Below are 27,841 nucleotides of genomic sequence, written 5' to 3' on the forward strand. Positions count from 1 at the left end.
GTAGCAATCAATTTTTTTACATTAACAGTTACTATAGTGTTTGTAGTGTGTTGGTTCAATATCTATAAATCCTATATCAATTATTTTAATAACAAGACCTCCTACTAAAGCACAAAATTTAAGTACACCTTGCACAAAACATATATAAAACTATGCCATGCATCAAAAATGTGTTTTGAATTTGAGTACAAATTAATACAGAATACACTGCCCATTGCAAGAAGGTTTCCTGTGTCTCCCAGCACAGTCAAGAGCATGGAGGAGATTCCAGGAGACAGACAGTTACTCTGGGAGAACTGGACAGGGCCGTAGAAGGTCCTTAAGTGTACAGACACACCTCCTCCTCTACTAACGACTGATGCATTAATAACACCTTCACGTCAACAGACGTTGACAGTGACAACAGGTTCTGAGGCCCTAAAACTCAACTTTTAACTAGTTCACTCTAAATGATGTTAGGACGTTCATTTCAGAAAATGATCTTAATGGACTGGAGTAAATCTGTCATTACAGGTCTGGAAACTAACAGTAGTTACCCGTAATTTTCATTTTCATGGCAGGTGGCAGCTACCACACTAATAAATGTTAGTCTAGTCATTCTAGTTGGTACTGCAGTGGACCAATACACTGGATTATTACCTGAATACATTCAGAATGGGTCATTGTCCTGTAACATCATCCAGCTTCTATAGAGTTTCAGCTGAAGTACAGACATTCTCACATTAACCTAAAAGATGTTTTGATACACTGGGATGTTTTGATACATTGGGAATTCATCTCCCCCCCCAATCACTGCAAGCTGGACAGGCCCAAATCATGATGTTCCCTCCACCATACTTTCCGATTGGTTCGATTGATCTTTTCATAATGATACACTTTGCCCTTTTTACACCAGATGTAGCGCTGTGTGTTCTTTCCAAATAGTTCAATTTAATTGTCATCAGGCCACAAAACATTTTGCCAATACTGCTGTGGAGTGTCAATGTGCTCTGAACACAGATGTTAACCAGTTCCAATGAAGCCTTCAAATCTTCTTTACCTCATTAATGAGTGTTTGTTGTGCTCTTGGGTTAATTTTGACTGGCCCCCCACTTCTTGGGGAGTCTCCATTTGTAGATTGTTTGTTCTACTGTAAACTAGAGATTTCTAAAGTCTTTGACTTCACTCTGTAAACCTTTCCAGCTTTATGTAAATCAAAAAGTCTTGGTCGTAGATTCTCCGAAAGCTCCTTTGGCCATGCATGGCTCACATAAGTGGATTCTTCTTATACAGAGTATTTCTTTGTCAGGCGAAGTAGCTCTAGTCTACATTACAAACTAATTTTCTTAACAAGACTCCAGGTATGATAATATGTGACTCCAATTAGCTCTTTTAAGGTCATCATTCCAAGGGTTCACATATTTTTTTCCACTAGCACTATAAAGTTTTTATGGTTGTTCTTAATAAAGATGTGAGATATTAAACAATAACAATTCAAACAATAGCTACAAGAAAAAATAAATACAGTAAAATTTCTAGTACATTTTTTGGGACTGGAATAGAATATAGAATAGTATGAATAATGAAATTCACATAAAAACTATATATAAACTATAAAAAAAAATATTTTTGGTGCAAGGTAGGTGATATCTAGAGAGATTTAGACGTTTCTCTGGATCTGCAGTTTCACTTAACAAATGTTATATCTGCAAGTTGAAAAAAATGAGGAAAAGATGTAAACTTTAAATCTAAAGGTGCAGACAAAAATCCTCTCAGCAAAGTTTAGCAGCATGACGTGACCCACAGCAGGATGGTATAGGAGTGTGTCTTGAGCTTTAATAGCTGAGTGAGCTAGTGAAGCTAGCGGGCTAGCAGCAGCTCACAAAGTACTAAATGAAACAACTTTCACTGTGACTAACCTCGAGCCTTTACACGTGCCTGAGCAGGGATGAATGAGTGGAAAATGTCATTGTTGGTTCTTAGTCTGTTTATTTCTACAGCAAACTATTTTTTACATTGTTGCAAATTGACCACAGGTGGGTGTTAACAAAAAAAAAAAGCATTATGTACAGTTTATGACAAGAGAACAAAATAAAGATAAAATAAAATATATAAATACAGGTATGAATTTTACATGACGCACCGAGACAAAAGAACATGCAGCAGTTTGCAAGAAATACTCATCTTGTCAGTTTCTAAGACCAGCAATGTGAGAACAGACGCTACAGGAGCTGGTGAACTTTGCCCTTCAACTACAGATTTGCTTTAACTGTAACCCCCTCACCCCAAAAAATATCAGTTGATTCAATGTTTGAAACCAGTGGAGGAAAGAAGGAGAAAGAAAAGTACCAACAGGCATGTAACAGCATAAACTTGAAATCATTCTCAGTACCAGTATTTAAAAGGCTAATAATAACACATGAAAAGTCTGTACATTCATTTACTTAAATAGTCAGAATTGGCCCAATCCACTGTGGATTTCCTACATGAAAACGCCACTCAACAAAAAAAAAGAAAAGAAAAAGAAAGTGAAATCAGTAATACTTACATCTCCTTATTATAACCTTATTATCTTTATAACAGAATTTAAAAAATTGCCTTTCTACAGTAGATTCACTGTACTGTACCACAACAAACCAGATGATATCCCATAATAAAAATAGGATCAGATGCTCCCATTTAGCAGGCTGTTGCACAACTCAACATTTTAAAGCTTCTCGATAACTCAAACATGATATCTCACTACCACGTCTCTGCAGGCTTCTGCCTCGTTATAGTCCTCGGGCTGTTTTCTACCTGCTTTACTGAAACATTAGGAAATCAGAGATGAGCGACTGCATGTTGTTACAAGTGCACTTTAACAGTCAAGGAACCTGGGCCCTGCAAAGACAGCACAAAGCCGACGTGTGCTGCAGATTTCATGCAAGCTATTTGTTAATGTGAAAAAAAAGTGACTGTCGACGTGTTTTACTTCAATATTATGTAAAACTTTGCAGAGCAGTGGTCAAAATGTGTGTACAAAATCTGTTTGTTTGTGAGTGTGTGGTTATTGGCGAAGCTGCGGTTACGTGAAGGGGAGCTGAAGAAGGTGGAAGGGAGCAGACTAATACTGGATTTGCATCATCCACGCACACAGGTCCATTTTCCTGCAGATTCACATTTTCTTTTTTGTTAAAGAGAGTCACGAGTTACAGTGCTGCACAGCTCATCTGCTCCTCCACAGTCTCATTCAACAAACAGTGTGTAAAGTGAATAAGGCCTGATGAAGTCTCTCCTAACGTCTCTCTCCCGACTCCAAGCGGGGGAATGTCTTTAGTATTTACAAAGGACGCGGCTCTTCAGATGACAGTCACTCAGCACGCTGAAGACTGAGCAGCATCCGTGCAGGTATGATGCCACAAACAGACGTCACCTTCTGTTTGTGAAAGCACATTCAAAAAAGAAAGAGAAAAAAAAAAGGACGTCTCCATAGCTGAATGATTCTGAACTGTTCAGTTTAACAGTAATTTCTTCTTCTCACAGATTTTGAAGGATTGTCGTGTTGTTTGAATCAGCTTGTTTTACCAGGTAGAGTTTTCTGTTTTAATGAAAGAGGGAATTAATCTATTCACACACTCGTGACACTACTATCAATGCGCAGGCTTCTATAAAAAAGATCCGTAAACTTAAAATATGAACTCAAAATGCTCATAAGTTACTTCCCCTCACTCATTTACTTATTTTCTTACAATATTTACTTTGTATGCTTATTTCCATCACTGGGCCAGCCAAATGACATTTTATTCTAACCTGTAGGTGATTTGACGGTTTCTTTTTTTTTTACTTCACAGCATCATGTATGAGATATACATGATCATTCTGGGGCTCGAGCACAATCTGGCTTCCACTGACGAAGGGTGACGGGTGGAAGTTGTTGGAACTGTGGCAGAACAGCGTTTCCAAAATCCAAACAATGTGCAGAATTACTCCCCTCCAGTGTAAAAACCAATCCAGTTACATTCGAATGATTCTGAAGGGAGGATTTAAATAATGAGATAGGAGGAAAAGCGCAGTGCAGGCCAAGTAGTGACAAGGAGGCCCTCGTCCTGGAAATCCCCCGCGATGTGGCTCCATCCACTGGGTTTCCAAACACAAGCTGGATCCATTAACTGTGAGAGGAGACGTCTGAGGAACTGCTGCTATTGCTGTTCGTCGTCTGGGCCCGTTTGATGTACAGGTTCAGCAGTTTCATCTGCAAACAGACAAAGGCGTGAGACAATAATTTTGACCTCAGCACAACAGCAACTTGCATGCTGAGGAACTGTATGACTGGTTAAATTCTTTGTGATCACTTTGTGTAAAATGTGCTTGATAATGAACATCAGGACCTAAAAGCATCCCCTTTAAAATCAGCAAGAGAGAGACTGAGTTGACTGAGACTGACACTGACAGGAATGACAGGAAATTCCAAAATTGAAATAAGTACATAACTAATATAAATCAACATAAATGGCACATTCTCAAAATAGAATGTACCAGGCAGCTGATCTACACTGCTGCAGCAGCTGCTGGTGTTACTGTGTGATCAGTGAGGTAACAGACAAGTGAGTTTGCTCCTCTACTGCACTGCATGTAAAACCAGCTGTTTCTGTCACTAGTATTTAATAAGCATGTGAGTGGGAATGTATAATATCAATATAATGTCTTGATTTATAGATCAAATATTAAAAATTGAACTTACACTTATTTGTTTCTGCCTCACTATCACCGTATTTTAATGTATTTTATAATTTATATTTATGATTAATTATCTCATATTGTCACGTGTCCTGACAATATCCTGAGCTTTATTCTTAACTGCCCAGCAGCAACTCTGAGCATGTATTTAGTTATGAGTGAGGTCTTTTAGTAACAGTTTAAAGAGAGCTGGGATTGATTTAGAGATAATTGTAGCTAATACATCAGTTCATGCAGAGATTTGCAGGTCCACGCAGGGACAGTTCTGCAAACTGGATCCAAGTAAAATTCTGCGTCAGACTAAAAAGGTTTTCTTTATCAGTACCTGCACATATTTTTAAACATGCCTGCGAAAAGAAAAAAAAAAAAAAAGACCTGGAAGTGCAGGAATACGGGTCCCTGACTAACACTTTAACCAAGTAACTGGTTGAAACCTGCTAGAAATAACAGAAATACACAGGAAGATGATGAGGCTGTGCACCTGTTTTGGGTGTGTGTGTGTGTATGTTCATGCGCAGACTGCAGTCAGTACCTTGCTGCCCGTTAGCTGTGCCAGGTGAGGTTTGAGTTCCTCACCAATCACAGAGTAGATGGCCACCAGACAGAACACGCTGGCCTTTCGAACGCTGCTCTCTGTGTTGTCATAGCCCTGCAAAGATACAAGGAATCATTAGTTACCACACACACACACACACACACACACACACACACACACACACACACACACACACACGTACACGTACATGTACATGTACACAGGGGCTAAACAGGAACATGGGAAAGGTTGATGGGTACTGTTTCTGTACAATCTGATGAATGACATCAGGTTTTTTTAGACGTGAAAATAACATAATTAGCCATGTGTTAACTATCAGCTGGCGACTTGTTTTAGATGCAGACCTGCAGGAGTCCAGGGATGATGTCCGGCAGCAGCTGCAGTAGTGACTCCTTGGCGATGCGTTCAATGACTTTGGTTTGCATCTTTATGGCAGCCAGGTTGATGGGGTAGTCGGCGGTCTGCACAATGGGGCACAGCACTTTGATGCACTGCTCTGGGTGGATGGAGCCGGCCAGGGTGGATGCCGCCTCCTCGGCTGCACGCACCACCTAGAAGCACATGGACACCCACATTAGGACTGATAATATAATGTGTGGAACAAAGGAATATTAGGAATGACCTTTGGGATTTCTGTTACTCTTGAATTTTATACAGTACTTCTTAGGCCAGTGAGTGGTGCTAGACATATTTTATAACACATTTCAAAATAAAAATAAAGACTTATTATCATTTGAAAGTTTGGTTTGTTCAACACAAAGGTTTTATTGAAGCTTTTTGAATTGAGGACAGAGTTCGGAAGTAGCTGTGTGGAGCACACGAGCATTTCGCAGAAAACATGCACTGTAGATTATTCTCCATTTTTATGTTTACCTCCTTGTGAGAGTCTTTGTGAGCCTCCAGTGTCTTCATGATGGTAAGCTCAGCGTAGTTTTTGAAGCGGGCTGGCTGGTTTCTTAGGATTTCTTTCAGCACACGCAGAGCTAGGGCTCGGATGGTGTGCTATGGAGAAACATCGGCATGGCAAAACAGTTAGAAGCAGAAATATTCTATTTTATAATGATATCAAACCTACACTAGACCCTCTAGGTGCTGAGATTATCGATGAAGTTGGATTGTAATGGCTACTTAGCTATTTTTGCAAACTGGTGGTTTCTAAAGTTTCACTGCATCTATACCTACAGTAAAAACACAGAAACATGCAGGGGCATTAGAAACCGTACATCTTTGTCACCAAGTGTCTCCAGCAGGAGGAGGAGGATGGTTTTGAAGTGTTCGTCCCACACAGCCATGCTGTCTTCTCGCGTGATCTTCAGCAGCTCCACCAGGGCGCCTTTACGCTCCTCAGAACGCTCGTTGTGATTGGACAGTTCCTTAAGCAGGTCAGCTACCAGGTCTGAGTGATCCTGACCGACTGCTCAACAAGGAAGGACAGGAAGAAGTTACACACGAGCAATTTAACTAAAGACACTCTGCCTTGACCCAAAAAATCTAATCTTAATGTCAAAAGAAACAATTGCCCTTTATAACTGTGCTAGTATTAGGCTAATACATCTGTAAATATGTATTAGTTTGACTAAGAGACAAACAGAGAGGTCATTACAGAGAAGGCCACAGCCATTAGTAGAAGAATCAAGCAGGACAGGCTGTGAACACACATGTACAAGGCAGAGTGAGAAGAAGTAACACCACGATAAAGTAGTAATCAGAATTGAGAGAGCTGAGTGAATAATGCAGACACAAACAAAGGGTGAGTGGAGTGAGGGTACAGTCAGTAAAAAAGTCAGGCAGTTGTTCGGTCATCGAGTCTGACAGCCAGGCAGGGGAGGGCGAGGGATGTTTACCAGGAGCAAAGACTTTGGGCAGCATCATCTTGTTTTCACCACTTTCCTGACGCCGGCCTAGAGAGGAAGGGGGCGTGGACAAAGGATGAACGTGGAGGTGGGAGAAAGAGGGGAGACAGGAGGGTGCAGAGCAGAGGATGTGATGACAACACCAACAACTGATGAACAGACTGGCATGTGTTTTACAACGGAGGAGCTGCAGACTCAGATACCTGCATTTGTGGCAAACAATACAGAGCAGGCTTCACCACTTTGTTCTATAACCTCTGTCAACAGGTATGAATATGTTTGTTGAATTAACCAAGCAATGCAATGCAGACAACAAGTATGTTTTGCTGCATTTGTGACTGCAATGTCTTGTTTCAAGTCTCAACACTCAACAGCAGTAGCTTTCTGTTATACTAAAAAATAAAAGGACTTGCTAATATAGAAAGTAGAACATTACAAAATACTTCGTGCTAGGACAAACTCACATTGTGATGTTGATTTCAATGATGAACAACTACAACAAGACTTTTTCTCAGCTTTCTTAGGTCATGAACTCACAGTCGCGGAACTGCTCCACGTCATCGTCAAAGACGGCTTCTTTCAGGGCGCTCTTATCGTATGTGCAGATGGTTTCACCATATCCATAAGGAGCAAACTCACGACTGCGTGGTCCGGCGAAGGAGCGTGGCGATGGCGTGTTGAGTAGTGAGGTCTTGTTGTCCAAGGCAGTGCGACCACCTTCCACCATGTCTAAGCCCAAGCGGGCGTCAGAGCCCGGGGATGATGCTATGCCTTCTCTTCCAGCCTGTAGAACAACAAGGTTAGAAGGTTTTCCTACTTCTTCATTGTTTGATAATGTTGGACATAGAATTAAAATCTAATATTCAGGATAACCCTAATAGATGAAAAGTTTATGACTCACTGCATCATCCCTCTTGCCCTCCCGTCTGATTGGCTCATTCAGGTCCTCCTGGCTCCGATAGCTGAAGCTCTGGATGGCTTCAGTGACACCACGGAGAGAGCTGTAGATCTCTTCCGAGTTCATGTTCTCTGTGTCATACTCCATCATGCTATCAGACACACAAACACAAAGAAATTCACACAAGATTGATAGGACATACGTATCTGAATAACATACATAAGCATGCTTTTGTTTGCCACCATGCCAAGTGCTTTAGCATCGCATCTGAAATCCAAAAGAGTCATCTTTAATTGTGAATATAAAGGGGATTTTTACAAAACAGTTAACCTCATCAGTGAAGCAACTGGTAGACAATGTATCCATTTGACGTCAGTCAGGTGAAGAAATCATAAGCATTCAGCAAGAAAGGGACACACATGAATATTAGAATATAGTTGCTGGTTTGGGAAAAGGGAATTTGGACAAGATCAGGGTCTGGCGTGGTTGAAGGAACAATCCTCTGTGTGTCTAAGTCCACCTTATTACCTGGGTGAATATGCTCTGCGCAGGACCCTTAAGGAGGGGGCAGCAGGGCTGGTGTGAGGTGGAGGAGGAGGAGGAGGAGGGGCAGGGGGGTGCTTTGACAGTCCGTCGACACCCCAACCCCATAACCGACTGTTGTCACAGCGCGGCCGGGAGGGAAGGATGGACAGACAGAAGTGAGAGAGAGGGATAAAGTGGATGGAAACAAACAACAAGAGGAGAATACAAGACAGGAGGAGGGGGAGGAAAACAACACATGTGCAGAAAGAGAAAAGACAAAAAGAAACTAGTCTGAGCTTTAAGGTTATGGGAAGAGTTTCCAGAAAAAGCAGAATCCCACAAACCAGGTTTCACTGGAAATATTTTTCTATTACAGGAGTAGAGCCTTCTTCCTCCTCACAGTTTGGCCAGAAGAGTCTCAACACTTCAGATTCAGGTACAGTAATCACAACCAGGAAATACAACATGTCCATTATCAGGGTTTATGGGTTTCTGCTTGCACACAAGACGGTACAGTGCCTCAGTTATATGAGCTGCTCAGTCAAAATTAAACTGTAAGTAAAAAGCCAAAAATTACAATAATGCTCCCTTATTTTTATTTTAGAAACCTTATACAGTGGCAGAGGTTTATGAACCATTAGAATTGAATTGAATAAATATGACATAAAACAAACCGTAACTCACCAGATTTGTCCTAGAACTAAATAAAACAAGATTTATTTTGTGCCCACCCAGCCAACTTCCTGTAGACCCTTGTTTAAAGACTATTACGTATGTGACAATCACTACACTGTTATTACATTTGTCAGGAAAGCAGATAGTAGAGTCTTGGTAAAAAGTTGATTTCAAAATAGTCAATTATTTCTCTAGATGATAGCTTTGAGTTACCTATGGTATCTTTCTACCATTCCCTGGCATCTCCTACCCTGTCAATTTGTCTGTCAGGTAACGCTAGCTGCCGTTACCTCTTGAGCCGCTGGCCTGCCACAACTGTAGCTCTTCTCAGCACAGCCATTAAATATTTTGGATGGAACAGATCAGAGAGAGGTGTGTTTTAAATACTTCTGTGTGGACTCAAGTTTGCAAACTTGTGCTGGTGAAAAAATGGTGCAACCTTCTGTTGCAATAATGTCTTCAACTAAATGTTTTCAAAGACTTCCTCCTCCAACTCAGGGATGTTGGTGTGCTTCCTTGTGTGAACTAATAATACTGCCACCACAGTTGGTATAAGATTGGCAAACATTTTACTTCTCATTTAAGCCCAAAAGGTTCTGCTTTGAACGTTACCCTGTGGTTCCGTCCTGAACTATTACACCCTTGCTTTTGATGTGATCTTTCTTGGTCGATCATTCCTGTGTTCTCCATGTAGTCTATGGCTAAACTTGCAAAATACTGTGTCTTTTGAAACCCTTTCCAGTCTGGTAAGCTTCAACAAGGTCTTTAAAAAATGTTCTTTGTTCAAGCAATAAGAAATTTCACCTAAATAAGCCAAGGCCTCTAAGACTCACATTTTGCCATCTTGTTAACTGAAACGTAACATAAACATGTAAAATAAACTGATAATCCAAGAGGTTCACAAACTTTCAAGTTCCACTGTATATTACAGCTGTAAGTTCTTTTGGATTTCTGGTAAAACTATGATTGCATATGTGCTGTAACCTCTGAGCAGCTCACTCAGTATCATGCTCCTGCCAACCCGTCAGTTAGATTGTGTGTTAGTTTGACTACAGATGATTAGTAAAACCTCATCCATGCATTAGAAAAGAAGGTGTGCTACATAACAGCTTAATTTCAGATTCATGATCAACTAACCTTGGAGACAGTCCTCCATGGGAACAGTTTGTTGGAGACGTGAGGGGGCTGGTTCTACTGGGCGTGTGACGTGTTGGTGTCCTGCCAATGGTGTTGCTCGGAGACCCCTGCAAGGCAAGAAAACAAATATGAAATCTGAAATTGGCAACCATATAGTCTAATGTTTCTGCCTGCCTAGCATGGTCCTGACTGCTTTCATAATCAATTTTTCATCTGAGCTTCTGTATGAATGTCAGCAAAATCAACAGTGTTTCATTTGACATACCACACTGCTGCTGGTATTGCTGGAGTTCTTCAAGTGATTATGCAGCAGTTTGGTCGCTCCATCCTGGAAAGTTTTGGGCAGAGCTCCCAGCAGCATGGTAAATTCTGGGGTGTTGAGCTCAAACAGAGCAATTAGCACCACCTGGGCCGCCTGAAGGAAGTGTTGTACAACGGGTTAGAAAGGACAAAAGGCCAGAGTGGAAAGGCCACATAGTATCCTTGGTTCCAGAAATTGACCACCAACATAGCAATTCTGTACAGGTATTTTCAAAATATAAAGACAACAGCACAGATACTGCAGTATAGGTTGTAACCAAAACATAAAATGCTCTAATTGGATCTTTTTTTTTTCTGCAAGGTCAAAAGGTCAAAACTATTCTGAAACCATGACAACAGCTCTCCAGCATACTTTGTAGAAGAGTAACATGCACATACACACCTGTGGAAAAAAACAATAAAAGGTGAGTGTTGCATTCAGTGGAAAATTAATAACGTATCCAACTATTCAAGAACATTTCTGTAATCTCGATGTTGCAACATGCAAGTGAGTACAGATCAAACTTGAAGGGGCTGGAAAAAGCACTAGTGTACGATTACTGTTGGGGAAATGATGCAAGATGGCAGTTAGGTAGCTTTTTGCCTAAGCCAGGACATAGAGGCAAAATTGGTCTGGGCCAACAGTCAGAGATGTGTGATTAATCTACCATAACTTTCTAACCCTGGATGCTTTTCTTGATTCTAAAACCTAAACTAAAAGTCTTCTAAATCTTTATTACTGTACAAAACAAAAATGTTAACAACATGCAGATATGCAGGTGAATGAGACAAAAAGACAAAATGTGTTAGGCACACAGTAGTAACAAAACAGTATTCTTATTGTTGTTTAGAAAGAAAATCAGTTTAAAAGTCCAGTCAAGTCTTTCCTGTAAGTAGAAATCAACAAAAATAAGTTGTTTGTGGTTGCACAACAAGCTCAGTTGAGTAGTGAGTGGTACTTTGCAAGACAGACTATTTCTAGGTTGTTACAGCAAAACAGCTGGAGCGTAAATGGTAGAGGTGAGTGAAAGATGCCACAATAAAGTTTTCACAGTCTTGTAGACTGGTGGTTAGGCACCAGGCAGGCGGGGCATTCCGTGCTTGTTGTGTGGTGATTGGTTTCTAGAGCGGGTTCTACCTGCTTACACCTTTCTTCCTGGTTACCCTCAGTGGACAGTAAGGCTGCAGTGCTGGACCTGCCAGCTAGCTCCTCGCTCACCCAGTTATGAAGGGTCTGGGGCACAGTGGCAAGGCAGAATGTTCATTACGGCATGATACTCCTAACAACCTTGCACAGACTAACAGGTTGTTTTTTTTCTTTTGTACTCATGCAAACAAAACTCAGGTGAAGATTGCTTGGAGCAGCAGACACATCTGTTCTATATTCATAGATTTATTTTCAGCTTTCCTGGGAGGTGATGCTCTGATTTCAAACTAAATAAGGATTTCACCTGGAAAAATAGCATTGGAAAAACACCAAGGCATGCACAGGGAGAACATGTGACGCACACCAAACAAGGAGAAGATAAATAGCCAACCACATGGATTGATTATTATTATTTTTTAAGCACAGCTAAACAAACAGGCCGAGGAATTCAACTTCATGTACAATGGATCTGCTCTGTAAATAATTATTCTGAAATCAATTAACACATACGTAGTTCCACACTACTGTACAGAAGCCCATCATAAAATCTAAATCCTTCAAGCTATTCGTGTCACAATCACCTACTTGCTGTGTTATAACGAGTTTAGTATAGGACTTCTAATGTAGATTAGATGCCCATGCTAAAAAATAAAAGCGTTTTATCAACATTAAACCTGGAATAAGTGAATTGTGACACCTTTCTGCACAATAATGAATAAAGCCCCCACAATGATCACAACTGCAAAAAGCGAAAAGTCAAAGCACAGAAACACTTGCTTAAGCAAACATGGGGAGAAGTTGCTCTGAGATCTTTGTCCTACTAGTAGACCAGATTTGACAAAGACAGCTGATTTACCTTTCTGACATCAGAGCTTTTGGGTTCGGTGGTCCAGGTTATGATGCGGGATACGGCCAAACGTGTCTCGCTAGAGTTGACAAAGTCTGTTGGATCCATCTGTCGTGCCAGGGACTCTATGTACTTTAAAATGGCCACCTTTACCTGAAGAGTTAATAAGCATCCAGTCAAGTATCTGAGTAAAAGCGCTGACTAATGTCATTAACTCACTATAAAGAAGAATAAAGTGTTTCTCACTTTACCTTGAGGTTTGGAGTCTGAGTCTGATCAACGATAAACCTCATCAGAATGTTGAACTGTTGGTCAAATGGAAATGACTCTCTAGCACAGACAAAAAAAAACAAAAGTTAGGTTTCTCTCTGATATAATATATATTTATTCTACCATTCATCAATTCATTTCCAACACTGTAAACTATCCCCTTATCCACAGCTGGTTATCTTAGTTATGGCTCACATGCACGCCTAGCTAACGTTTCACACCTTGTGATATCCAGTGCCTTCTGCACTTTGGCCTGGACAGAGCCCAGCAAGTCTGCCCCCATCTTCTTGAGCAACTGGGTGAGCAGGACAAACAGCCAGTCCTGCAGGTCCTCTCTGTGCACTGTGATGAAGTCCACAAGAGTCTCCAGAAACATGCTGAACACCTGAGAACATGCAGACAGTGTTGCTTGCTTTAATAAATAAACCATATTAAAGTTGTCTTTCTAGTCAGATTTATGTTCATGCCAGCATGTATAGTAATATGGGCTGAAAACAAACTTACTCTCTGTTGTTAAAGTCACAGCAAGACAGGCCATGCAACAAGAGACACTCCATTAGTATCAAATGAGTCACAGCATACAAATACTGTACATTATATTTACACGAGTCATCCTGGTGTTATGGATTCAATGTATTCAAAGTTACAACTGTGCTGTTCTAGCTTTAGTTAGTAAAACGTATCTTCTGTACCTTGCTGTGTGGATCTGCAAACATCCTTGTGAAGATTTCACAAAGTCTCTTGAGCTCTACTCGGCTGTAGTGACCAAAAATACAAAAAACAAATCAGGGCCACAAAAGGAGGATTAGTAGTTGACATTTACATTATTTAAATCTCTAAAAAGCTAAAAAGGATGTTAAAATTTAATATTATTACTATTGTATTTACTCCTTTCTTTTTGTTAAAGCTTTGATAATAACAAAGGCCACAGTGATTTAGCTTCTCTTTAGTTCTGTCTCAGCCTCAACCCCACCTCAGTATTCTTTGGCTCTTGAGGAGATTCTGCAGGCCTAGCAGACCTTCCTTCCTCTCTGACCAGTTGGAGCTGGCACAGTGGTTCAGGACCTCCGCCACATCCTCTGTCTGGCGCAGGTAGTGGGGGATGCCTCCATTCCGTGAGCCGTATGAGCGTTCTGAGCAGGCGCTGGATGCGTCACTGTTGGCATCGTCATCAGAGTACATGCCTGGTGATTCGTACCTCCGTCTCAAAGGCTTCCTCTGTGGAGGAAAAAATAACATTGTAAAATGCTAAGCATAATGACTACAATTCATAAATGCCAAACTCTGCAGAGAAATACATTCAGCAGTGAGGAAGAATCTTTAAAAGGTTGCCAGTAGCATCAAGTAGGCATGCAGTTCTCTGTACTGTTTCATAAAACTGATATGTTGTTCTGTGGATGTGTTTTTACATTTTAATTCCCCTGGTATAAAATGTAACAAATATGTTTTATTTTAACATGGAAAGCCAGTCAAGCAGTGCCACATGTAAAGATCTACATATACACTTACACAGTAAACTTAAACAGTACATCATAAGAAATTATTAATATGGACTGTTGGCAAAAGAAACACATATGAATAATGTCAAACAATGAGGTTCAACACATATCACGATGTGAATAAAAGATTTTTGCCTTCATCTTTTGACATGTGATGGACATAAACATCCAGGGTAAAATGAAATTGAAAGAAATAAATCTATAAAAGGGGACTGGGGTCAAGGGGTGTTATAATGCATATATAATGAGCCATGCTGCATAATTGTTTTCTGAACTTAATTAGTGCATGACAGTAGGAATGTATGAACAACATGTAAAATGACCAACTACCTTATTCCTGGAGTCTCCTAATAGCTGAAAGGGTAACAAAAAACCAAGAGGGAAAGAGGAGAGAGGGGAGATTTAAAGGAGGAGCAACGACCAAGCACAGTTCTTCTTGCTATAAAAGACAATACCGAACATTTTAAATTTCTACCGGCTCAGACTAAAGGAAAACATCAACATTGTGAGGAGCCCCTGGGTTTGACAATACTGAAGCTAGTGCAATGTACAAACATATCCTTTTTACTTTACCATTTGTAAACCATTAATTTAAATGAATTCTCTATTTGTAAACACTGATAAAATCTTGTGTGTAAATTTGAAGTTTAACACTGTAAAGATACAAAACTAGATTCTGTGCACCTTTCCAGGATTAAAAGTTTCAAAACATCCACTCAACATATATGTAATACTGGCAAAGCACCACTACCACTGTGTAAAGCTGCCTCGAGTTATGTGGTGTCACATAGCAGGGATGAGGCACTTGTACTACCACCCAACCTGGAGAATGTAGTTGACTAATTTTACCATATGTACTAACTTTAAGATGGCCTTTTCATTCATAACAGCTAACAACTTAATGATAGTTGTTTTAGTAATAACTTACCAGAGCATCAGCTACTGCTGCCTCCACTTCAGTACCAGTGTTGAGCACCCTCATGGCGTTGACTGATGCAGAGATTCTTGCTTGGTGAATCAAACCATATCGGTCTAGACAGGAAGTGGGACAAAAAAAAAGGTTAAGGAGGAAAGAAAGGAACATGGTGGCAACTGTAACTTACCTGAATAATCAAAAGCTAAGGTTATTATTCTACATGGCATAATGGGAAATTTAATTAACCAACCAACCAACAAACAAAAGCTAAATTAAAAGAATGTTTGGGAAAAAATAAATACAAATAAACGGGAATCAGGCTGCTTTGGCAGAAAGCACAGGCATACAGATTGCTGCTATGCTGTGTCCCTGGGTGATAATGCCAATGATGCACCAAAGAGACAAAAACGCAAATACTTTATAAACTAAAAAATAAATACAACAAAGCAAACAAGAAAACAACAACAACAAAACCAGATGACAGCATGTAAACCATAATGTATAAATACTGTACAAATGTAATGAAACTGGCTCCTCCTGGGCAAAAAAACCCTTAAAGCTTTTAAATGGAAATCTGTTATAAGTAACTAAAAGCACAGCCGGCTGCTAATGAGACATAACTGGAAAATAAAAAAGGCAATTAAAGTGGCAACAGAGTCAGAGACAGCAAGTCAAAGTCACGAATAACAATTTTACAAAAATCACAGCTAAAATGAAAAAAACTGTCTATAAGGCACTAAAATGCACTGAAAAGTGATTAACAGACAAGCAGATCAAAAAAACATGACGTTTTCCTTTTCATGCTAAACGAATATGCCTCCTCTGTTTTTACCTTTCCTTTCCTTAAATATTGAGGAAGGAAAATAAAGTTATGGATTGATGGATGCTGCCTACAGTCACATCAATGAACACAATCACAGAAGCATGCAGATATAGTACAATATAGCCTCTAAAGTAGGACGCTTTCGGGGGGGTTTGAGGGCTCGGGAGGTCTGAGCATGCAGGTCACCTGACTGGCCGTGGGGGTCAGCTGTGGAGAGAGCGCTGGTTGAACGAGAGTGACGTCGGGAGGCTGCAAGGTACAGGACAGGTGGGCAACATCCAGACCGAGGGGTTAGTGACACACGCAACATGTTTAACATCAACCTCTAATCTAATCTGACTGCACAGACCACCACACATGTATTTTGAATAAATGTCTTAATGGTTACTTTGATAGGCACGCTTGACATTCTCAGTTTCTATGACAGGACTGAAAAAGTCCCACTTACAGTAGATTCATTATATTTATATATGTATTAGAGTAATACAAGGCATGGTAATTATTCATGACCTCTGCCAGTGCACAGCATATGACGTGAGGGGGACAGTCTGTTCTCACAGCCAACTGGTTAGATGAGGTAGAAACAAGCAGGTTTGTCTCTGAGAGGGGCCAAATAAACCAGTGACTCCTTGATGCTTTTGCTGCTTTGCTTTTTCCTCTATGTCAAACCCTGATGTCATGATGTAGTGATCATTTAGAATTCAAACCAACACTGAGATTGACTGAGACACAATTTAAGAAACTGCATTTAAAAAAGTACTAGTATCAAATTATCAACATTTGCCATCCATGCCATTTTAAAGAAAAGAAAGCCAAAGTTCAATCCAGCACAAAGAATCTTCCCCAAACCCAGAAAGACACAGTTAGACCATGCACAGAAGACAGGCTGAGGTAGAATGAGAACACGACAACAGACAGTGCACAGATTGGGAGACTGGTGTAAACCTCTGGATTGTCCAGCTGGGACTCTTTGGGCTGAAACAGCTACTAGCTCAGCGATACTCACCCAGAGGAGCAAAGCCCCGAGCAGGGCTGGTGTCGCGGCTGCTCTCGCGACTAGTGTCACGACTGCAACCTTGACTCATGCTGGGACGGGGAATGCGGCTCCGGGCTAGCGTGCGGTAAGGAAGAGCAGCAGGAAGAAGAGCTTTACCACACAGGCTGGCTGTCAGGACAACATGTTAGGCGGGCATGTCAGTGTGTATTCATGGTGAGAATGGAGGGGTGACATTTACAGATGAGAAAAAGAAGAACAGAGGTTGCAAGAGAAGAAGACGACTTGAAAGTGTAAAGCCTGGCAGGCAAAATGCAGGGCAACAATGAGGCAGTTCTGGAGTGAACAAACAAAAAACTAGTGCCTGTGCTCCTCTGACAGATCTGTTTATGATGTTGCTAAAATTAGACTGGTCTTAAGAGGAGAGATAATAGAGTCATTAATATTAAAAACATTATCACTGTTATTATTCCCTTGAACACATCATCAACAACATTAACTTTAATGACAATTTGTCCTTTAGTTTGAGACATCTTGGGTAGTCATTTAGGTGATAAGGTTGAAAGGTTTCATACTCTAAGGAGAACAAATATCCACAGAAATCACATTTGTATGTTTCTTTCAAATATCTGCACAATTTGTCCTGATGATGCTACTATACAGGACTTTAGGCAGTTATCAAATTTATTAGAAATTATCTGCTGGTGATCTGGATAGCAGGAACTATCTTCAACTATCCTACTGAACTTCCATGTTCTAAACAAAAGACAGTACAGAGAAGGGACTGCCAAACCAAATCACTAATACAGTCATCCTAGGACTGTGCCACTAGCAGAGCTAAAAGAAAAAGAAACACAATTAAAAGTAATGGCCCAAGGGATAAAGGAAAAACAAAGTGAGCAGTGAAAGAGGAAAAAGAGAACTGTCACACAGAGTAAGAAGCAGTTACAGAGTGCTAGTGAGTGAGCTGATCAAACAGCACAACGCTAGTAAACGTTAGACATACTGAAGTCTTCACAGAACAACTCAACCTTGTAACTGTTATGACAAATCAAATCAATATAAAATGAATGTTTGTTGTAGAAGTTAGAGAGAACAAAAGTGACACATTGAGACAAATGAATGCATGTTACAAACAAGAGGAACAAAAGGAATGTGAACAGTACCTCCTACTATCAGACACACCTACTGTATATGACTACAAATTCAAATAGAGCTGAGGGAACTGCAACATTCACCATATCCTGTTACTGGAAATATGAATAAATGATGTTTAGCAGTCAGCAGCCAAAGGAAAAAAAAAATCCAGCCCAGATATATATGTAAGGCCTGGATTACAGACATAAGACAAGTTTCAATTAAATTAGGCTGTCTACGCCAATCAATGCCCACAAAGAGCATGTACAGGACATTTCTAGTCACTGTCTGACTGATAATAATGCATGAGCTAGCAAGTTAACATACAAATAATGCAGGAGTAAGCTGCTTTTGAAAGAGAATGACTTGTGGGAATTGTGTGCCTGAGTCTTGGACTTACCGAGGCCCAATCGGTTGGGGCTGGTCTCACGGCTGCAGCCTTGACTGCGAGGGATCCTGCTGCGCTTGTCAGCTGGTGTGGTGGAGGCAGACGCAGTGGCTCTAGGGATCCGACCGTAGCTGCTGTGGCCGAGCAGCTTGCCTGGGGAGCTGGAGCGACTGCCAGCTGTTGGGTAGGGGAAAAAAAATAGAAAAAATATGTATGGTAGTTAGACAATAGTCAGAGGGTGTAATATACACACTGGAAAAAGGCACAACACCTCTGTCAGTAGATCCAATGCTGTGAGGATAGTGTAGCAACATAAAAGACAATGTCATATATTGTCCAACATATTCTTCTATACTTATAAACCTCTGTAGATCTATGTGTTTCAGAGTTTTAGCTACATGCCCATCCAAAAGAATTGGAACAGTGAGGCAAAATTCCTTTATTTTTGCTGTAGACTGAAAACATCTGGATTTGATATCAAAAGATCAAAAGATGAGACAAAAGATCAACATTACAGCTTTTATTTCCAAAATAAAGGAACTGGTCTCACTATTCCAATACTTTTGGTGGGAGTGCGTATTTCTGAAGGTGAATGAAAACTATTTTAGTGCAAACCCAGAAACAGGAAACAGAACTTGATATCAAAACATTTTATGATCTCTAAAAAAACAGGAGCCTAGACGCACACAGTGGGAGGTTAGAGCTGCTTTGTAGATAACTGTGCTGTGAGGGAGACATTTACTGTGGCACTAGTTACCAGTGAGGACATCCAATACTTCAACAGTGAAAACAAAGACAACAAAATGGCTGACAGCTGACATTTCCAACTCCAAAGTGCTTCTCAAACTGTGAGGGGAAAAAGTAATCACAAAACAAACTGTGGATGTAACAAGTGGAGCATGCTTCTACTGTACGTGGTGACACTAATGAAAAAGCACACAGAATGGAATGACGTGCAAAGCTCTGGGCACTAGGGGACAGTGCTAAGTGCATGAGGCTTCTGGCTTGTAACTGCATGAAGCTGAGGCCTTACCACTGATGGGATTGGCTGATCTGGATCCTGGGTGATGGAAGCAATAGGCAGGACAGGGTGGAGATCGAGAACAGTCAAAATGGGACAGAAGAGGGTTATGTTTATTGATTTTACCCAGCATGCACTTTGGAAGACCGTGAACATGTTAGCTGTGCACTGATCAGTCACAGATCTCTTCACTATACAGCCACACCCCTAAGTATTTGGACCATTAGTAGTAGTTAGACAATTGGCTGTGGGGTGTTTTCTTCTCTTGTTAGTCGACTTACAACTAGGCAGATAATGTTAAAGTTAATGGTCAAAATAAAGTTTAAAGACGTTGTAAAGAAAACACTGCTGAGTTTAGGAAAGTCAAAAGGACAGAAAACAACTGCAGTAGATGACGGAAGAATTCTTTCCCTGTTGAAGAAACACCCCTTTTATAACAGTTGGTAGCACAACAACAAACAGAACACAGCTATAAAGAGGGTTAAAGATGAACCTGCACCAAAAATATGTAAAAAGAAGAGTGAAGAGAGCAAAGAAACAGTTAATGAAGCATTCAACATCATCTGTAAAGCATAGTGGGGGTAATGAAATGGCAAAACGTGTAGGACCATATTATCAGTTCAACCCCACCGAAAGCAGTGCAGATGGACAAGAATCTTGGAACCTAAGTGAATTCAACCCCAAAAACAAGCAGGAACTGAAGACAGTTGCGTTTAGAGCCTGACAGAGCATCACGCGGGAAGAAACGTTTAGTTTGATTCAGGTAGTCACTGACTACCTCAAAAACGGTAAGTATTAAAACTGACAGTTTGATTTGTGTAAATAATAACTTAATAATATGTTGTGTATTTATTTATTTTATTATTATTAAAAAAAGAAAAAAGCTTTTCTTGTTTTTGAACATGTATGCTTTTTCCGATGCTCAAAATAAAATGTCTTCTAAAAGGCCATCAGGCCCATTCTTATCTGTGTGCTTGAAGTTAGAAACGTGCATTTCACACCACTTCAAGTTCACACACACACATTTCTTCAAGTTTTAAGTAGAGTTCATAGAAACATTTCTTGTGTCAAACTCTGTACACATATCATACTGACCACAACTTAGAGGACAGTAAAGGAAATATAAGCTGACAGTCTACACTTAGCACATCTTGATTGTTTCATTTCAAACCCATTGTGGTTACATACACAGCCAAAATGAACTCTTTCAGTGTCCAAATACTTAGCAGTCCGACTGTATAGAGCTACCAAAACACATAACATGTACAGTAAACATCAAACCACATACTGCCCATGCATAGTGGCTGACACACAAACGTACAAGATTTGTGAATGACTGAATGAACAGTTTTCATGGTGCTGTAGTGCATAAGAAACAGGGAACAGCAAGACATCTAGTATGATCTCAAAGCCAAATGAATGCAAAGATCATAACTTGTTATGCACATACATATTGTAGTACAGTGTAGAGCTAGTAGGATAAGATCGAAGTGATTTTGACTTATTATGATTTCAAATTAATTTCACTGTATGAGAGCACGTGTGGTGTGAGTTTACATACGCTGGGACTGGGAGACCACTTTGGCTCGGCTGCGACCCCTACTGTCCACCACAGAAGTACTGGCCCCGCCCACGCTGCCTGAACTTTGTCTCCTAGTACGAACACGACCTGGACAACAATAGAAAGTAGAAGACAGGGGAGGGGAGAGAGAGTTTAATTCACTTGCATTACTCACACATTTTCATCTCAACCCTGGACAGAGATGCTAGGGAGACAGAGTGAAGAAGACCTGGATGTGAGGATAAAGTCCCTCTGAAAAGACAAAGGGGAAAAACAGACAAACCTGGGTCCACTAATATTTGCAAATAAATCTCAATGTTCACTGAGGCATATTTTGACTTTTGAGTTCAGCGTGGCTGGGGTCTCACCTGCAACCTCAGGGCCAGCATAGACATGAACCACAGAATAGCACAGAAGTAAAGCGACATAAGTTTTTGTATCATGTCCAATTTTTGTGCCTGTAAGTGCTAAAAGACACAACAAGAAATATTGGCAAACTTTCTGACCCAGGTCTGGAGAAAGACAGTCAAACGCTAAACATTATTATATAACAGGACGCCAACATCTTCACACTTCTTATAACGAGGAGGAAAATATTCGATATGGAAACACATCTATCAGCTTTTTTAGCCTTCCTAAGTCAAACCAACCTGCATGCTACAACAGTAGCAGTAAATTTAACTTAACATACGTATTTTACGTAGTCTGTAGTTCCGCATTTGTTATATAGAACACTTTCATCAGCATGAGCCCACACATCTTGATCCTAAAATATATTTCATAAAACAACCCAACCCACACTTGCGAAAGAAAAACTAAAATGGTTTTCAGTTCTAACTTCATATTCTGTAACTAAATATTCAGAACAAAAATTAAAGCAATGTGTACTAAAAGAGTCCCAACTTGATGCTATTTACGCATTCACACAACAGCGACATAACTGCATTAGAGAGAACCCGTACTAGTGCACTGAATATGGCTGAAAATAAAAGATTTTATATGTTTTTATACTAAAAAGTGATAAAAATGCGGCCATCTCACGTAGAACCTTGAAGGTCCTCTAAGACTGTTACACAATCTGCCAAGAATGGTGCCTGGAAAGTTTTAACTGCAATAACAAGAAGTTCTCAGTGAGGCAAAAATAAAACTCTCACTGAGGTGGAAAAAAGCATTACTCTGATCAGACAGTGTGAAATGACCTCTGAAGACATTTATCAAGATTGTGTCAAAGTATGCATGATTTTCTACAGTATCTTTTACACTGACTCCATGACAAGTGTCTCTTGTTCAGATCATAAAAATGGACCACTGGCTGACTTAAGGTGTGGGTGGCTAAATTACCATAAAGATTCTATCTACTAAAAAAATCTTCATTCAAAACAATCCAACAAATCGGGTCGCAGTGTAAGTATCAGAGCTGATGGATACAGTTGTTAGGGTTACAGTTAGAAGAGGAAATCCATGCAGACAGTCCATGCAAAGTTCCACATAAATGACGATCACTTAGGTAGGATCAAGAGAGGAGAAGAGGGCACAGATGGAGAGAGAAAGGATGTAAACACGTAGCCTGTGACAGAAAAGACAAACTTGTACGTCAACACTTTCTTGCATTTGCACACAGACACATAAATCTTACCATCACTTTTACCAGGAGTACCATCTTTTGGGCATTTAAGAAAGGCAGTGCAGCAGCGAGTGGGGGAAGAGGTATAGAGGAAGATATTAGTAGCAATTGAAGCAGGAACAGGAGTGAGTGGGTAAGCAAAGGGCCTCATCATCATTAGCAATGGTCATTATTGAGCTTTTGGGACTCACTGGTGGATAAAGGAAGGGCAACGTTTCTGCCTGAGAAAAAGATGACTGTAAATTTCATATTTATTGGCGGGGGACGGTTTAAGCATCCCCCATTGCCTTGAAAATGTGTCAGGGATTTTCTTCACACTTGTGTGATTTTCAGCCTCATCACATCAATTTTGTCAAAGAGTAAGGATTTAAACAGTTCCTGCTGACAGAGCAGTCTAATGACAGCCTCTGTAGTCATTAATAATCTCTGTCAGGTCCATAAAAGCCAGTGACTACAGCAAAAATGTTTCAATACTTTATGGTGACAGGACTTTGAAGAATAATCACCTGAGTGGGTGTCTAAAGGAAGACTCTGTTAGCTAAGACAGATAACACTTATAGTGGCTCATTTCTGACTAATCTCCTCCTCCACCTATTCTGAGGGTTTCTGTCATTTCCCAAATTAGTAAATCCACTTTGTATTAAAAGTGAGAAAGTGAGAATGAGGTAACTTTAGGTATAAATTACCTAAAGAGGCATAGGACCCTGGAGGAAGGGCGGCTGCAGAGCTGAACGGTGATGAGGCAGGAACAGTGGACAGACGTGACTTGGCGTTGGAAGCGGCATTTACATCAATGTCGCTACGGGAGCGCTGAAGGGAACCTGGTGTAGTAGGCACCCTGGTGCTCACCAGCTTACCTGAAACAGAAAATAGATGTGCAGTTGAATATTTAGTGCAAAACAAAGCTTTTATGCCCACTATCGTCACACTGTACAATAGAAACTGTACAACAAAAGCCAGATGTGAAGATGTAAACGTATTAGACTCATTATTTTAATTTAGCATTCTTTTTGTATAGTACATATATGTACATAGTACATACAGTATATTATAAATACCCCAAATCTAGAAGGTATGTAGCTCATCATTTCCATCTCATCTTACCCACTAAGCTACTAGAGTGCTTTTGGGGGCAGTATGAATATTAGCTGGGTCACTGAAATGGGAACTTCAGTCTCGATTAACTACTTTCTCCTTACTTCCTTCACCACACTTTAGACTAGGTTTACACAAATCCCCACAGAATAGAAAGAGACTTAGAAAGTAACTTACTTCTTGTTATGCTCCCTCCAATCACACTTTTCACAGACAATGGACGGCTGAAAAAAGGGGAGAATAGCACAATTTTTGACTTTGTATTAATTCTTTTTTTATTTTAAATGACATGTTCTGTTTGTTCCTTAAGGGTCCCAACTGACACATACAGATGACAATTATTAGTTCACATGCTCTTTAAGGAATCTATAAACTGGGTAAATGATGACACTGAATCCAAGTGTGTGTGCATGTGACTCCCCATTTGCTGGCCATCTGACAAATTTTACCAGTGTTTTTAGTCACATTCATTAAATCCACCTGTATGCATTGAGGTTTTCCTCCAGCAGAAAATAGATACTTAAAAGCCTAAAGCACAGAGGAAAAGGTGGAAAGTGGGACAAAGACCATACTGTGAACAAGAGAGTAATATGGAACAAATGGCATAGGTATGGGAACCTAACAGGAAAGAGTAAGATTTAAAAAAAAGGAAACTTAAAAGAGCTGCGCGGTTCTTACTTTAGACTCTCCTGGGATGATGATGAAGAACGGTCAGACTGGGGTAGAGACACAATGCTATCAGAGCTCTTCAGGTGAGACTGGAGGGCCTTCTGATAGGTGGACTCCAGCGCTTGGAACAGATGCTCTGCCTCTCGACTGTAGTGACCATGGAAACCCCAATAGCACCTACAGGTAAGGATGAAAATAATGAGGTGAAGACAGACATCAACAGAACAAAAATATACCAGGACACTAAAACTTTTTCAGCTGGAGACTAAACCCCTAAGGGGACACTTACTTTCTTGCAATAGATCTGGCCTCAGAGTCAGCATCATGTATCCCTTTCTTGATAGTCTCAGTCAGAACAGCCACATGTCTGGGATAGTATGGGAACATGGTGATAGTTAACTTACAGGTGCATTACCTCTGTGTCCTTAAACTTCAAACTGCTACAGAGCTAAATCTCTCAAACTATTTCCTTCTCCTTTCCCCTTCCTGTTTCTTCCAGTTTCATCCCTTTGCTTGTCCACAGGGAATGTGGCCACCCACAAGGTTTCTCACACGCTTTTTAAAGTCTCCGTAGTGGTTGTCATGGTTACAGAGATGGAAAGTTGCCTTATTGCTCTCTGATGATGACAACTCTCAGGACTCATCAATTTAATGGGCCTTATCAGTGGCGTGCCGAGCCATTGGTTAGCCAACTCAAATGTTAGCAAACTCAATCATCATGTGGGAGGAGGTAGGAGAGGAACAAGATGCATCTATCCCAGCTATGTAATGCCCACGTATGCGTGTGGACCCTGTTTCCACACACACACAAAGTGCTTTGGATGTTTTGGAAGGAATCAGCTAATTTGTTCTACATGAGACAAGCAACTTACCTTTCCAGTGTATTGGTGTGCCACTCCTGTAACATGAGTTCTAGGAACTCATAACAGCGTCTGGAGATGAAACAAAGGTATGGTTCTCTAGTGTGCAACTCTGATGTGATATAGCAATAGCAAATGCACAAAACTCTGGACAACAAATCAGCACTTGAAATGAATTAAAGAGTAAAAAACTTTATCATGTAGCATTTTACTTAAGAACACATGCAGGTCTTTTTCTGTTGTAGCAGTATTAAGGTCGTCTTACCGTCTGACTGCTACTGATTTGGAGGTGCAGTTACTGGTGATGATGGGGATGAGACGTGGGTAGTGTGTGTGCTGGAGAAGAAAAGCAAAATACACAAGGAGTGTATTTCCATAGTTTCCTTTTTTTTTTTTACTGAATTCTGAATTAACTGCCAATGAAAACGTATACCATCTTACCCTGAGGATGAGGCGGATAGTAGCCACTCCAGATGTGGCCATGACTTTGGCACTGTTGGGCACAAGGTTCAGCAGTATGGGCATGACACTCTCTGCTCCATGGTCAAACTTGTTACCCAGAATTGATGACAAATGTCTGACAGATGGACAAAGAAGGAAGGAAGACAATATGTTAAAGATTAAGCTTAAACATCATTGAGTTTGAAGAATCCATTTATGATAGTGTTGAAAGGGAATACATACATCTTGGTTGTAACTGTCTACGAAACTGAAGAAAACATTAATGTCTGATCTACCTCAGGCACATAATGTTTGCACTGAGAGGTAAGATGGGATGGTTTCAAGTGATGACAGAGTCCATGTAGCTCTCATCTATTCATCAAACTACTGCTCTTTCAGTGCATCTCCATTCTGTTCCACCTCATCAGGACTGTATTAAAATTTGGATGACAAATATTTTTTACTCAAGCAAGACTCCTTTTCATTAGCTTAAGTATGTGGAAAGAAAGTGTTTTAGCATGGTATTTTCCTGGTGTAGTGTAATCAGTTCCAGAGTCTGGTCAATATCACAGCTGCCAATCTCAGCCAATATAGCCTCTTAGCAGAGCCACTGACACCGATCCATTGATAAAAAATGAACGACTCTTTAATTAATTCACAAATAATCAGAATTTCGTTAGATTTCATAATTTATCACTATGCGAACTTGTGTTTTAGGGTTGTGCAGATTTTAAATGAGTCAATCCTAAAGTGGAACAAACGCACTTAAGTACCCTGGTTCCTCTTATTCATTACTATCATAATTTAGCTTCTCACTGCCAGTTTTTCTTGAATGATTAATGCAAATCAAACACTGTGCACTTAGGGATAATGATATTCATTTCCAAATGATAATATTACTTGAGAAATTGAAGTAATAGAGGGTTAGATATCAGAGTAAACTTCATATTAAAGATTTTATAAATGAACTATCCCTAAATATTTAAAATCTTGGTGACCGCTTAGGATCTTACCCCAGTGTGATACAGGCCTCGCGGACCACCTGAGAGCGCAGATCTTTAGCAGACAGTTTAAAGGCAGCCTCAAGGTGACGCAGCTGCTGAGGGAAACCTTCGTAGTCAGTGGCTCCAGCCAACATAAGGGAACGGACCTTCTTCAGCTGGAGAGGAAGAAAGACAGAAGGAGAGTGAGACAAATTCATATTTTGCCACAGTATCTCAAAATTGATGCTGTACTGCATGTAGTCTATGAGTGGGAGAGAGTTGTTTTCTGAGACTTACTGCTACCACTCGGTGCTCCCAGTCATGTTTGTCATCAGACAACACTTCTCTGATCTTGGTCATCTGGTCCTCTAGCTCTCTGTTTGAATAAATCTGGACACAGAAAGACATTTCTTTATCATGACCTACTTGTGCTGATGTTGCAAAGTAATGCTATGGATCCTGTCTCTCTTTGTGCTGAAATTTACAGTTTGTAATAAGAGGCAACATCAATTCCAGCTGCTTTGTGTGAGGCTGTACTAAGGCACATTGGTGTTCTGAACTAAATGCTAATGCCTCCATGCTAACATTCTAGGACTGACAATGGCTGTTCAAGTAGGTTGTCTACTGTGTTCCCTCTTTTACCTTAGGGTGTACTAATGGATGCTAATTGTAGCTCATGGATATTTAATTAATTTAGTTAGCATTTGGTTAAAAAAGTAAAACTAAAATGATTACAGTGAACCCTAAGAATATCTGGAGGACAGTACCTTGTACCTAGTACACCTAAAGATGACATGGAAACACTGCACACTAGTGGTTGGTCTGAGAAAAGTTTTACTCCTGCAACACCATTCACCTCATCTCAATTCTGAAACTAAATCTGTCTCCTTGCTGTGTCAAAAAGCTACATACAGACAATGAACAGTA

The 27,841-nt window shown here is 40.3% G+C and overlaps 1 protein-coding gene across 8 annotated transcripts in view; it reads right to left on the bottom strand.

Moving 5' to 3' along the window:
• Positions 1 to 1,948: 1,948 nt before the first annotated feature.
• Positions 1,949 to 27,841, bottom strand: part of clasp1a (cytoplasmic linker associated protein 1a) — a 59,826-nt gene continuing 33,933 nt past the window's right edge. For 3 of the 8 annotated variants that reach the window (XM_026375635.1, XM_026375636.1, XM_026375637.1), the window contains 30 exons: positions 27,212 to 27,304; positions 26,945 to 27,090; positions 25,932 to 26,067; positions 25,756 to 25,826; positions 25,503 to 25,562; positions 24,920 to 24,997; positions 24,640 to 24,807; positions 24,139 to 24,185; positions 23,553 to 23,723; positions 21,243 to 21,350; positions 18,673 to 18,837; positions 17,148 to 17,306; positions 15,331 to 15,434; positions 14,733 to 14,756; positions 13,877 to 14,121; positions 13,596 to 13,659; positions 13,408 to 13,410; positions 13,125 to 13,288; positions 12,885 to 12,963; positions 12,643 to 12,786; positions 10,605 to 10,754; positions 10,340 to 10,446; positions 8,006 to 8,153; positions 7,642 to 7,888; positions 7,096 to 7,152; positions 6,475 to 6,665; positions 6,125 to 6,253; positions 5,596 to 5,802; positions 5,228 to 5,344; positions 1,949 to 4,210 (listed from right to left, as the gene is read on the bottom strand). In XM_026375635.1, coding sequence (XP_026231420.1) covers positions 4,124 to 4,210; positions 5,228 to 5,344; positions 5,596 to 5,802; positions 6,125 to 6,253; positions 6,475 to 6,665; positions 7,096 to 7,152; positions 7,642 to 7,888; positions 8,006 to 8,153; positions 10,340 to 10,446; positions 10,605 to 10,754; positions 12,643 to 12,786; positions 12,885 to 12,963; positions 13,125 to 13,288; positions 13,408 to 13,410; positions 13,596 to 13,659; positions 13,877 to 14,121; positions 14,733 to 14,756; positions 15,331 to 15,434; positions 17,148 to 17,306; positions 18,673 to 18,837; positions 21,243 to 21,350; positions 23,553 to 23,723; positions 24,139 to 24,185; positions 24,640 to 24,807; positions 24,920 to 24,997; positions 25,503 to 25,562; positions 25,756 to 25,826; positions 25,932 to 26,067; positions 26,945 to 27,090; positions 27,212 to 27,304 — 3,669 coding nt within the window. In that variant the 3' untranslated portion in view covers positions 1,949 to 4,123. The remainder of the gene's footprint in view (positions 4,211 to 5,227; positions 5,345 to 5,595; positions 5,803 to 6,124; positions 6,254 to 6,474; positions 6,666 to 7,095; positions 7,153 to 7,641; positions 7,889 to 8,005; positions 8,154 to 10,339; positions 10,447 to 10,604; positions 10,755 to 12,642; positions 12,787 to 12,884; positions 12,964 to 13,124; positions 13,289 to 13,407; positions 13,411 to 13,595; positions 13,660 to 13,876; positions 14,122 to 14,732; positions 14,757 to 15,330; positions 15,435 to 17,147; positions 17,307 to 18,672; positions 18,838 to 21,242; positions 21,351 to 23,552; positions 23,724 to 24,138; positions 24,186 to 24,639; positions 24,808 to 24,919; positions 24,998 to 25,502; positions 25,563 to 25,755; positions 25,827 to 25,931; positions 26,068 to 26,944; positions 27,091 to 27,211; positions 27,305 to 27,841) is intronic. The other 5 variants (XM_026375639.1, XM_026375641.1, XM_026375640.1 and 2 more) reach the window with 5 other exon arrangements.

Source organism: Anabas testudineus, chromosome 21, assembly GCF_900324465.2.
Source record: "Anabas testudineus chromosome 21, fAnaTes1.2, whole genome shotgun sequence".
Classification (NCBI taxonomy): Eukaryota; Metazoa; Chordata; class Actinopteri; order Anabantiformes; family Anabantidae; genus Anabas; species Anabas testudineus.